This window comes from Maylandia zebra, linkage group LG15, assembly GCF_041146795.1.
Source record: "Maylandia zebra isolate NMK-2024a linkage group LG15, Mzebra_GT3a, whole genome shotgun sequence".
NCBI classification, from domain to species: domain Eukaryota; kingdom Metazoa; phylum Chordata; class Actinopteri; order Cichliformes; family Cichlidae; genus Maylandia; species Maylandia zebra.
Window position 1 is genome coordinate 24,167,897 of NC_135181.1, and position 13,126 is coordinate 24,181,022.

At 39.9% G+C, this 13,126-nt stretch overlaps 2 protein-coding genes across 3 annotated transcripts in view; one reads left to right on the top strand and one right to left on the bottom strand.

Annotated features, from left to right (window-relative positions):
* The window catches only part of pax1b (paired box 1b), a 28,305-nt gene extending 15,877 nt beyond the window's left edge, over positions 1-12,428 (bottom strand). For both annotated transcript variants that reach the window (XM_004561042.3, XM_004561041.3), the window contains exon 1: positions 12,314-12,428. The gene's annotated coding sequence lies outside the window, so the exon portion shown is untranslated. The remainder of the gene's footprint in view (positions 1-12,313) is intronic.
* nkx2.2b (NK2 homeobox 2b) lies at positions 5,006-6,875 on the top strand. Its single transcript, XM_004561043.4, has 2 exons — positions 5,006-5,439; positions 5,881-6,875. The coding sequence occupies exons 1-2, from the start codon at positions 5,223-5,225 to the stop codon at positions 6,444-6,446; spliced, it is 783 nt and encodes a 260-aa protein (XP_004561100.3). The 5' UTR covers positions 5,006-5,222; the 3' UTR covers positions 6,447-6,875.
* Positions 12,429-13,126: the final 698 nt, after the last annotated feature.

Below are 13,126 nucleotides of genomic sequence, written 5' to 3' on the forward strand. Positions count from 1 at the left end.
AATCTGATCCTTCATTTATCTGCTACAACTTGTTTTTAGCCATATTAAAATACAAGGATTTATGAGGAATTTGCAGGATTTGGATTAATTCCCACTAACACCTGTAGGTTTTCCGGGCCTATTAAAAAGGGGGAAAAAAAATATTTTCATCCTGAAACACAAAAACAAATCAGTTCAAAAATGAAAAGCAAACAGCGCTTTGTGAGATTACTGTGGTTACAAATCCTGACTATGACTTTGCTTTTCAATATTCTCTTCATCTGAATTTTTTGAATCAATTACTTCTAACATTTTATTGACTAAATGCTCGTCTTCACCTCGTGGCACCCACATTTTGAAAAGGAACAGAGAGTAAAATGAACAAAAAACTACATTTAAAACTGAATAGACAAATAAAAATAGACTGACTCGGTGGTGAAGAGATCACACCGCCCTGCTCCCACTCATTAAATGAAATGAATCCACAGATATGTTAATAAACCAGAAATCAAACAGACTCTGAAGCACTAACTCTTTAATGATAAAGGACCTGAAATTATCAACTAAATCTCCAAGCACCCTTCAGCTAATTAACAGGAAGTGTTTTTTTATTTGAAGCTTTTAATGATCCAAATCGCCACTAAAACCAAACCTAGCAATTAGCTGCATTATAACCACGAACAGACAGGTCAAAGATTCAGCTGATGCTTCGAGAAGCTACGCAGGCTTCCCTCGGTTCACTCATCCAAACAGATATTCTTAAAGGAAAGCCGCCAGAGAAACACAGAATTAAACATCTTCAGCCACTATAAGAACAATGGACCCCTCTAAAGATGGCACGGTGCCCGCAGAGATCCCATCTCACCATTACTGAGACAGTCTGAGGTTACACACTTAATGCACCAGTGTGTAACCTCAGTGACAGTTCAAGTGACAGTGCCCTCTATTAGCCATGGTCCACAAAGTCTACAGAGGCAGGAGGTTGGGGTGGATGAATGGGTCAGGTGCTCAATGGGAAATGATGAGCTGCACATTGGGACACTGCAGGGCTGCGGTCACATAAGACATGCTCATGAGCCAGAACACCATCAGGAACGTTTTCTTTTACACCACTTGAACTTTAATTTTATTTTTTTCACTGGCCTTTTATTTTTGGTTTTACTTTTGGTTTGGGTTTCAGAAAAAAATGAGAAATGATCTTTCACAGAGCTACAAAGTCTGTTTTAAGAAGCTGTGCAGGTGGTGGTGGTGATGCACATCACATGAATATCAGCAAGGAGAAAATGATCAACTTTTACTGTTTTCTTTGTGTTTGTTTGCTGTTATGTTTAGGCACTAAAAACTGTTTTTCATGGAGAGGAATTTGGATTTTTGTCCCTCAAAACCTAGACTCAAGGCTTCAAATTGATTTCTTAACCATAATGAAAATGATATTTTAAATAGTGACCATCAGGTGGGGTTAAACAAAAAAGAATTCAAACACTCAGGAAAGTCTTTAGTGAGGTCACAGATCCAAGCAGCCGAGAGCCATTTTTAATTTAGCTTCTACTACCAGACATCTTTTGGTTGTTTAATAAAACTCAAGTTTAGACAGTTTAATTATTTTAATGTATTTAATTACTTGTATTTCAATATAAGTTAATAATAACAGGATTTGGTAATCTGGGAATAACTTGGTGAAAACTGCTCCTGCTCCTGCTCCTGTTCTCCTGCGCTTGTGCAGGTTTGACCTAGGAACTCCGGTTACGCCTGCACGCTAAATTAATGCAGCCCACAAAAAGATTCTTAATCACAGGAGTTTAACCTCCTGTTTAAGATAAAGGTTAATAACACTGGAGATCATGTCACACTCACCTATTTCTTATGCTTGAACCTATGGCTGTCACAATATCTGATTAGTCTGGTCAAAAAAATATTCTCAATAAGACAAGAAATACTTTTTTTTGCCACATTCAAGAAATTCTACTCAAGAGAATATTTTTTAAAGGTCCCTTAAATCCATTTATAACTTAATTTATTGGCTTTTTTCACAAATAAAAAATTAAAGGTCCATGAAGGTGATGACAGTATGCAGCTATAACTGTGCAGAAACATACAAAATGGACTATTCTAAAAATATTTATCATCTATGCAGTAATGTCATTATCATAATTTATCATCCCTGACAGTTACCATGACGCCCCCGTCCACACCAAACTGACTCGTTTGGATTGAATTAGAAAAATAATAAACTGTTTGGTTCTATTTCTCTAGATCTCTCAGATCTCCTTGAAGAACCCCTGAAAATATTTTAAATTATTCATAATAATTTCTCAAACTGCTCATCCAAAAAAAGTTCATTCTGTATTTTTGAATGGAATAAAAAAATTAACCACATGTCAGTATGAAAAAACCCTCATATGATAGTTTATGCATTTCTGCTTGTGCAGATGGAGGTGGCTCGGAGCTTCTCTCCATCTCTGCACTGGACTTGACTCTCAGCCGATCTCTGTAACATTTCTTTACTTCACTGACGGCACACAGATGATTTCATACAAACAAAATCCAACATGAACACGTACACTGGCACATTTCTATCCCTAAAGACATGATCCACAAGAATGCACCTCCAACGGTCTAATTGCTGCACCTCATCATAATTATAAGCAGCTTTCTTAGTGCAGATGATGTGGTATCAGGAGACTAATAGAAATAAAGATAACTTATGTTAAAAATTAATTTTAGTCTTAGATTTTCAGCAGTCCGTGGGTGCAGATGTTCGAACTGTCGCCTCACCGGCTTTGACCTCAACTGTGAGCCATTCAGAGCTTTGAGTCTTCGGTAACACTCCATTTCTGGTCATTAATGAATCATAATAAACTCAAAATCATTTAATTGGTCCCAGTTTTGCATTTTTTTTATGACTGATCACAGAAACATCACAACAAAGAAGAAACTAAATACCCCCTGTTGATGCTATTTTTATGCCTTTATTGATACAAATAATCTGACTGAGACTCAGCGTCTCATTTACAAGAGACAATTTGGCAGTTGTCCTACTTAAGGCGCAGGTGTAGAGTTGAAGAGAGACGTGCATTTCTGTATTTAGGCAACATGAAAAACTATTTAGAAAGCTGCTAAACTCAGTGTGTAACAATGCTGCTGATACAGGAGGGTCTTTTCTATACTAATAATAATATTATTTGATATAAAATACAAGTTTGGATCTCATTGTATCAAATTTCCCAGAGGAACCCACCCGAGGGATTAATAAAGTTCTATCTAATCTAATCTAATCTAATCATTCGAGTGTTTTAGGAACTTAATTTTTACAGACACACACACACACACATATACAGTGCTGTGACCTCCGTCATGCACACAATGTGATAACCACAGAGGAGCCAGAAGAAAGGAGGAGGATGTTTCATATTAACACATTTTTCCTTCAGAAAGTTTGAAAATAAGTAGGTTGTAAGCCACTTTGTCCCCGTTTAGAAGAGTTGGTCTAAGCTTGAGAACTAACCCTGAGCAAATATGGTCTCATCTTCTAGATTTCAGTGAGATAGTCATTCTTTTTCCATCTCAGAATACCGATATGTGTGACTCGTTTTGTTTTGAACATGTTTAAAAGTCAACGATATTTGAAATTAAAATATTAGGACTTCTCATTAAAAGTGAACGGATGTAGATTAAAACAGCTTCCGACAAAAGACACAAAAACACGCTAAAGTCTGGACCCGGGCAACACAGAAGAATAAGTCATAAACAGAAAAATATATCAGACAATCAAAAAGTCATAACTGCAGACCAAAAAGGAGAAATCGTAGAAACTTCAAACCGATTGCATCGATCAGGCTTCAGGCAGAAAACACAGAGAGGATTAAAGCGGATTACAAGAATTAAACAATAAGACAGTAACAAGCTGAAGCAATGAGCCCAAGTGCGTTTGAATCACTGAGCCAATCAGTGAGTGAGTCAACACTGTGACTCTTCATCCCAACAACAAACATACTCCGACCTTTATCAGTGCAGACTGGTGCTCTGAGGGAATCATCATAAAATTATTCTTAGTGCAATTACTTTGTTATTTGGATTTTTAATACCAAGTTTGAAGACAAGTGGTTGTGGATTTTTACTTTATTTTTATTCATTTATTGAAAGAAATTGAGGTGGTGGACTGATGACAGCTCAACTTTTAAACACCAGAAAATTTAGAAACCACATTCTGAGGTTTTTGAGTCAATCTGCTCAGATTTGGACACTTTTAGGTCAAATAAATAAAATGTTTCAAATTTTATTCACAGAATATCATTTCTGCCATAACTTTGCATTAAATTACAGATTCTTCTTCTTTTTTTTTTTTAAATGATGATTTACAAATTAACAATGTAAAAAAATGGCAGGTTTTTTAAAAAAATAAACAATATTATTAAAATTAAAGTCATTGTTTACAAAAAAAACCCCAATACGATATTAAAAAGAATAATTTTGTGGCCAAGGGTTAAATCTATGAATATCAATAAATTAGAGAAGTTATTAATGTAGTCATTCTGACTATATTTTTTTCTAAATGTAATTTAATCAATATAAAAACATTTTTAATCTCTTTATTTGAATAAATTATTTGATGCTTTGTATATTTTATTAGGTATAATGGATTGTTTATAGCTCTAATGTAGAAGGTTTAGGGATTTTTTCAGTTTACCGAGTTGATACTTATGGTCCTGCATAAATAAATAAATTATCCTCAAACATTTTTGTTGTGTCTTTCTTCTTGCCGTTTGCTGTTCAGGCACCATGAGCGCATTTTGATGGAAATACTGGAGATTTTATTTCTGCGGTAAACAGGAAGCGGATCAGTGGCGCTAACATGTGTAAATGCGTCGCTTCTTTCCTTCTAATCCTCCATCATTAATCATTCATCTCCTCCCTGACGCTCCGACGTCTCTGTTAATGCACTGCTCCGTTTTTTTTCTGCACACCCTCATCCACTTGACTCTCGGGACCCGCCTCCGTCCTTTTTACCGTCACACACACACGTTAAAAGGACGGTGCCACACTGTCTGAACGTCTTCCCTCATGTATTTTTCATGCTGTTAAACCCTCTCCGGTCGGCCCGTGCAGCTCCGGGCTCCCCTCTGACGGCATTCATGGACCCGAACCCTCCGCTGCCTGCTCCTGTTTAACGGCAGCTCTTCACCCTCCTGGATACGAGCCCAGAACTCTCCCCTTCTTCTCGTCTCTCCCATCCTCCCCGCGCCATGCCGTTTGGCGCCAACGCAAAGACGGGGTTCTCCGTGCGGGACATCCTGGACCTTCCCGACTCGACGGGGAGATGCGGGTCCGGGACCGAAGAGACCGAGGAGGACGACACCGAGGAGGCCTCCACGGAGGTGTCAGGCGGCCGGGGCTTGTGTGAGCGCGCCGGTGAGCGTTTGGGCACGTGGAGCAGCACACCCGGTAACCTGCCCTTTTCACGTGAGAGACTTCTTTGATTTTAATGACTATAAAAGTTCACGCGTTCACACTGACCGCCCTCGCCCTTGCTGCTCCAAATCTCGAAAATATGTGAAAATATGCTTAAATATGGATATTTCCGTCAAATAATCGTGAAACAGCCTCCTAAAAACTGCGTTAAATGATTATTTATTTACGTTTCTACTTGTAACTGGATCGGGTTTTTTTTTTTTATCTGATCCGCTAAACTTCGAGTTCAGCTTCTGTGTTGCTGTGTCGGTAATTCAGCTTCTGACATTTTTGATCGCTTCACTTTTTTTCTCCCAATGAACTTAAGAAGCTTAAAGTCGCTTTGCTGGTTCTGTTTGTAAAAACACACCTGAGCTCAAACCAGTCACGCCATCAATCTGCCACTGAGTCTCAGAGAGTAATCAGATTACTTTACTGTCTCTCTCCCTGCAGTGCACGGGCTGTCCTTGGAGCCTCGCGCCGATCCCAAATCCCCGGAGCTGTCTACGGATGAGTCCCCAGACGCAGAGCGGGACGCGCGGTGCGCTCGGGCGCAGAAGGCGCGCGGCAGGAAGCGGCGCGTGCTCTTCTCCAAGGCGCAGACCTTCGAGCTCGAGCGCCGCTTCCGACAGCAGCGCTACCTGTCTGCCCCGGAGAGGGAACATCTGGCCGGGCTGATCCGCCTCACGCCGAACCAGGTGAAGATCTGGTTCCAGAACCACCGCTACAAGATGAAGCGCGCACGCGCCGGGCACAGCGTGGACGCGCTGCAGCTGCTGTCGGCCCGCCGGGTCGCCATCCCGGTGCTGGTGCGGGACGGAAAGCCGTGCGGCCGGGCTGCAGCCAGCGAGATGGAGGCGACGTTGAGGTCCGGCCTGAGCCTGCCGCTCTGCGCCTACTCCCCCCTGCTGCACCCCGCATACGGCCCGGAGCAGCATCCGGGGGTGGAGCAGCATCCGGGGGTGCAGCAGCACCCAGGGGTGCAGCAGCTGGCGCACGTGTACCATTGGGCCTGGTGAAGCCCGGCGTAAGACTTGTGCGTGCCCTCTTCGTGAGATCGTAACCGGCCTTCTGCCCTGTCAGAATATCATAAAAACCGCTTCGGCCTCGAAGTGAAATCTGTGTTTTTTGAAAGGAGTTTGGCACAAATTTTAGAGCGTTTAATTCTTGTAACCAAGGAAACGAGTTCACACATGTTCATCTTCTTTGGTGTCTTTGGTGACCTCGCTCAGACGCGCGAGCCGTCTAAAACTACCCCGCCCCCTGTAAGATAGAACTGATCACAGCAAATGTTTTAGCAGTTTTTGTGCGATTTATTCTGATGTCGTTTACGTTGTGTTCGCTGCAACAACAAAGTCACTTTTTTCTGAGAGATGTTTTTCGTATGTGTTTCATAAATCTATTTATAATGTTGCCCTGTGTAATAAACTGGTTATTTATGGCGGTAAATAAAAATCTGAACAGAGGTGAGTCGTGTGATTTCAGCCTGTACTGGCCCCGTAGGGCGGATCCTTCAGATCTCAAAGGATGAACAGGATTTTTTGTTTGTTTGTTTGTTTGTTTGTTTTTTACATGGGCTGCTGAATTCGAGATGAGTAATTGCGGACCCCCTGCAAACAAATTAGTCATTGTTTTTTCTTATTTCTGTGATTTATCTGCAGGACAAGGGTTCTTTTTATAAAAATGCTCATTTCGGCCCTTCTGGAACATTTTCGAAAATACAAATTACACTGAAGTATCCGAATCCTCAATTATCTTTAAAAAAAAGAAAAAAAAGAAAGAAAATCCTATTTCTGAATGGGCTGAAACCTGGGTGACTCATTTCTGGGCCCCGGCAAACAAATGAATCATTTTGGACCATTTGGTCCTAAAATCCCCCATATTTAAAATATATATATATATATATATATATATATATATATATATTTTATTATTTTAAACTTTTTTTAAATGATCATTTCAGTGATTTATTTGCAGGACAAATCATGTTGTTGGGTTCTGTTTTGTTTTTTAAAAAAATTCTAATTTCAGCCCTTCTGGAACATTTTCTAAAATATAAATTACCCTGAAGTATCCAAATTAATCCTGAATTATTTTAAAACTAAAAAAAAAATCCTTGGTACATATCGGAAAATGTATAATTCAGGTTAATATACTTTGTTCTTTTCCATGTTTTAATGATGATGGTGATTTTATAATGACCCAATTTTTTGGACTTGTGAATCATAAACATCAGAGCAGCCCGAGGATCATAAGGAGTATTTAAGGCAGTGATTTCCAGACTGGGGGATTAGGACCCCCCAAGGGGTCCCAAGATAAATGTGATGGGTCACGACACAATCAAAAGGGAAGCAAGAAAAAGACTTATCCTTTTTTTCTTCTTAAGCTTTGCATGATCTTATTTTTTAAAAAGATAAACATTTTCATCCCCGCGGTGAAACAATCTGCAAAGGCTGCAATCATTACAGCATTCAGCTCTAAACCATGAGACCCACAGAGGCTTCGTTTAGTCCTTTGAAATTAAAGCTGCATGACCATCTCTGCACGGCGGGCCATTTAAGACCTGCAGAGGTTGGCCTCGGGTAATATGAGTAATAATCACTTTCTTTGGGTATATGAGCAACTTAAAAGCTGCTCTAAAGCAGGTCAGGATCTATAGGTCACAATTCAGCCTTAATAACATCACAATTTTAGCTGATATGCAGCTGAATTCTTTTATTAATAAAAGCCCCAGCAGCTCATTTTCCAACGTGATCTGGTTCAATTTAAAGGAATGCTTTGGCACTGAGATTTACAGATAATTCAATAAGCAAGTGTTCAGTATGCGGGCATGCATACTCTCTGTCATTCCCCTGAACAATAGGCGTCACCACTCTGATAAAAGCTCCACGTGAGCCCTGGTAAAAGAGGAGAAGAAGTCTAAACTGGAAGAAGAAAAAAAACTCTTTTTTTCAAATTTCTTCCCAGAAAATCTCATCATTTCAAACTGTTGTGACATCACTCCCTGTCTAACCTATGAAACTCTGAGCTTCTGCACTGATACTTCATTCAAATGGCACTATAAATCCCCAACACGATCTGACACTCGTGCCTGCAACCCAGAACCTGCTCGAGGTTATAAAACTGAGGCGCACGCCCGGCTCAAATGACACCAAAGAGCGACATATGCCAGCAGATGTGATTTGCTTATGGTCACCTCATCCTGACCAGGAAAAACACCGGTGCTCTACAACGCCGCAGTAGGAGGTTAAAATGGAATGGATGCTGTCTGGAAGAAATGCACTGCAAAGTAGCATGTTAGTGTAATCACATTACATTTTTCAGTAACGCAGTAACGTAACACATTACTGTGCTAAAGTCAGTAGTCACATCACTCAGGCTCCTCGGTTATCAGATATGAACATCACTTTTATTTTCACTGCATGAAAGAACAGCAGCTTCATGCTGACGTGAAAACTGCGTCCAGGACAGAAACAACTGCACTACTGCTAACATGGAGCTAGCCAAGAACACAGAGTGATGCTACAGCATTACCTGGAAACAAATGGTGTGCAGATCTTTCCCCTGCTTTTGCAACACACCATCCTGACCAGCTGTAAGAACATGTACTCTTTTATCTTCCCCCTTATTTTAAGCCTCACTACATATTTCTTACAGATTACAGGAGTTCAAATGAAGACGCCGTCTTGTGGTTGAGTAGGAAAGTGCACTTTAAGTGGACATTGCTAATCTTGCAAATAATGAAAGACTCAAATACGTTTGCTTTTTTCAAGATATCCATCCATGAATATCAAGCACCTCAGCTAGTTCCTACTCCTGGAGTAGTGGCTCTACCCTGAGTACCCACTGAATAACTGAACTCCTTGTATTATCACAAAGGGAGAGCCCAGCCAGCATTTGGGTGAAGGTCGTTTCTTGTCACTACCCATAGTTTGTGAATCTTTGGGTAGTCCCCCTCTACCCTGTCCCCTGACTCGTGAAGAGTCACTGCCAATTGACCCATTTTATTGGTATGAGGGCGTGCCTCGCAAAGCCTTGCAAACTTTGAGCACCTGCATCGTGACACAGGCAGCTGCAGCTCATCAAGGTCTAGACCCACTTCCACTAATCAAAGTCACTGAAATAAGCTGATTTATGCAGTTGGTGAATTTTGGAACATTTTAAATAGATACTGGAGAAATAATTGTGTGTGTGTGTGCTTCAGTTTACTCTATTTTACTAGTCTGTTAAATTGTTAGAGGATTGGTTCTTGCATAGAGCTTTTCTACTGCCCAAGTACACAGGGCACTTTATACAACATGCCTCATTCACACATTCATACGTGCACTTGTTTCTGTCTGATAAACACAGAGACACATCAGCCTACAGGCTGGATGAGCTGAGGGAGAAACCGCTGACCTTCCAGTCAGCAGACAGCCCACTTTACCTGCTGAGGCACATTTGTTTCGACAGGTTATCTTTAATTCATACACAACAAATCATAAAAAGTTTGGAACATGTCTACCACAAAACCTATAAGAGAGGGAACTACCGATTCTGACCAAAGTTTGGATCAAATGATAAATAGAATCTGGAGTAAAGTGGTGAAGAAATGTATTTCATATCTCCAAAAAGCCAGATGTTTAAATAAACATTTGCTTGAGTTTGTCATGTTTCCCAGTGACGGAATAACATCTATTGCACCTGGTTTCTCGCCTTAATGTGGATGGCTGTAAGGTGGTGAGTTTATTCTCTAATAACTTTAATCCAATCATACACTCCTCTTTATTCATTCACAGTTTTTTTTTTATAGATGTTATAACTTATTCTACACACCACAGACCATCAAAACACTGGTTTAATGGGCTGTAGTGGTTTTGGATTCCAGTTTTTGCTTTACAATCAGAGCTAAACACAACATATTTGAATATTAGGAGAAACAGATTTTTCCCCCTGGTTTTAGAGTCTTAAGGCAGAACATTTTTGTTTTGACAGGATTACTGCAACAGACGACTTCATTCAGAGCAAGAAAACCAGCTATTTACTGTGTTGTGACAAAGAAGAGAAAGACCCAACCCCCCTGTGAGTGTGTGTGTGTGTGCGTGTGTGTGTGTCTGTCAGAGGTCAGCTCATCTCACAGGGATGATGTCATGGGGTGGGGGTTTGGCTGGTTAAGCTTTGAGAAAGTTATAATGTGTCACCTGCTGCTATAAAAGGGCAGAAGAAGAGGAAGAAGAGGGGGAGGAACCCACGCTCGGACTTTAAAGGACTAGTCTGGAGGGTTTTTTTTAGCCCATTAAACAGCGACCGTGTGCTTGTTAGTTTGTGCAGCGTTCGTGTGACTTACAAGAAGTCCAGCAAAAAGACCAAAATCAGCACCGTCTGATGCACTGAGCTCTAACGTCACCCAGAACTTTTAAAAACAGCAGCGAGGCACAGCTGATCAGACAAACTCATCCTGAACATGATTTTAATTAGTGTCCAAACTACACTTTGTTTTTTTCTAAAACCTCTTAACTATTTATAACACAAAGATAAACTACGTTTGTATTTTGCATTCACAAAAGGAGAAATATCAAAAAATTTATTAAAACATCACAAAAACAAGACAAAGAATTAGAGGTTTTTGCATGTAAAATGTTCAGAAAAGCTACAATAATAAAAATGCAATAAAACTGTGATTAATGAAGAAAGGTTAACATGTGGAAAAGTAAGAAAGAAATGTGGACACCCATCAACCACAATATTTATTAATCAATCAATAAAAAAAATAATAATTTAAAAGCCATCAAGAACCCCCCCCCCCCCCCCCCCCCCCCCCCCATTATATACAGGAAAATAATAATAACCCAGCCAAGAATTTTTAAATGGTTTCCTTTCACCTACACTTTTATAACTTCAAACTCCGCTTTAAAAATATTTCCATTTTTATAAGTCACTTTCAAAATTGGCGTAAAGATCTGTTATAATGAGACTGCAGAGCAATAAACGCTGCACTGCATTACTCAAAAATAAGGAAGGAATCACCAAACTACCTCAAACGCCTGAGTAAACAGAATCAGTGATCATATGCATTGTGTGATAAACATTAACCCGATAAAAAACTTTTTTCCCACTCAATTATATACATGTATATTTGGCTGATTTCAGTAATATTTTTCTGTTCTCTCCTCTCACTAAATTTCCTCTGTAACCAGTCTGGTTACATGATAAGTTAAACAAAAACTACTTTAAACTATTATGTGAAATGATCTGCAATTATTGTGTTCTGTTTTATCTTGTGTATCCTTCACACCTCTGGTTAATGTTTCTTTTCTCTTCTTTCTTTGCATTATAGTTTAATTTATGGTGAAGTCAATTTATCCGGTTTTTATTGACAGCTGATTTTTTCGAGACACCAGGGTTGCTGCTCGTCCCGCAGCCAGCAGGTGGCAGCAGAAGCCTGTTCAAAATATGTCTTTCCATAAGGGCAAGTTGTCCCCCCTCTCTGTACAAGTTTTCTTCTAAGGTATTAATAAGACTTTAGGTTAACCAGGTTTAAAAACACAAGTGATCACAGCAATTTGCACCTTATACAATAAAAAAGAAAGAAAAGAAAACCCTTCGGTTCTAAATCTGCTTGAGTAATTTGTAACAGGTTTTTTTTTTTCTTACAAGTTCTCTTCTCCATTAATTCTTGGATGGATGAATTTCTCCTCTGCTTTCATAAAGGATCCTCCTACTGTGGCTCCTATCCTAAAGGAGGTAATAAAAGAAGCTCCTTTCCTAAACATCTGGAGAACATATCTTTGCAGATATCTCCAGGTGCGACTAATTTCAGTGCATTTTTGGATTAATATCCTTCACAGGGGAGATTTGACTCTATTATCTGAGAACAAACATGTAACTTTAGAGGGAAAACACTGACCTGAGTGACTCTGGAGGACTTTCAGTGCTCTGGACTTCACCACATTAAACACACCAAGCTAGCACAGCAGGTTAACGATAATTTTCAATGCCATAATAACTGTTTATCGTCCCCCTCTGGCCTGGAGGTGCACATTCACAGAACCCAACAAATCTTTTCTCCGCACAGCAACCACCAGGCGAGGCAGGCGACTGCTGGGGGTCACAGACCAGTAGGGGGCGCCAGAAAGCTGACAAACGATAAACTGCAGCAGTAGCTGCGTGCAAGGTTTGCAAGGACAGTTGAGACCAGGGGAGCTTCACCTGACTCCACCCACTCTCACTGAAAGTGACGTTTTTGATCCTCTTTAAACAAACCTGATGACAAACAGTGAGGAGTTATGCTTCTGTCATTGAAAACAGAAGAAAAGAAAAAGCAAGACAGCGGTGAGTCGAGCAGATAATAATGAAGTCTAATGCTGCCAGCCTGAATTATAACTCCCAGCAGCATCACATTATTCCTTTTGTTTACTTTGATATTTAATTTGAGTTAATGTGCCTACCAGAGCAGCCTGCTGTGTCCATGTGTCTATGTGAAGTCAGGTCCACACGGATGGGAGTCAAAGTCAGGATACTAGTAATAAGTGGTGCTGGTTGTTTATTCACCAAAATAATGACATTGTCATACTAATTAATATTTTTATACTCTAACAACACATAAAACATGTTAAAGTCCAAACATAAAAAAATAAATAATTCGATTGTGCATATAAAAGGAGATGCAAGGAGACATAAATTCAAAGTGTTGAGATGAATGACATCTGACTGCACATTC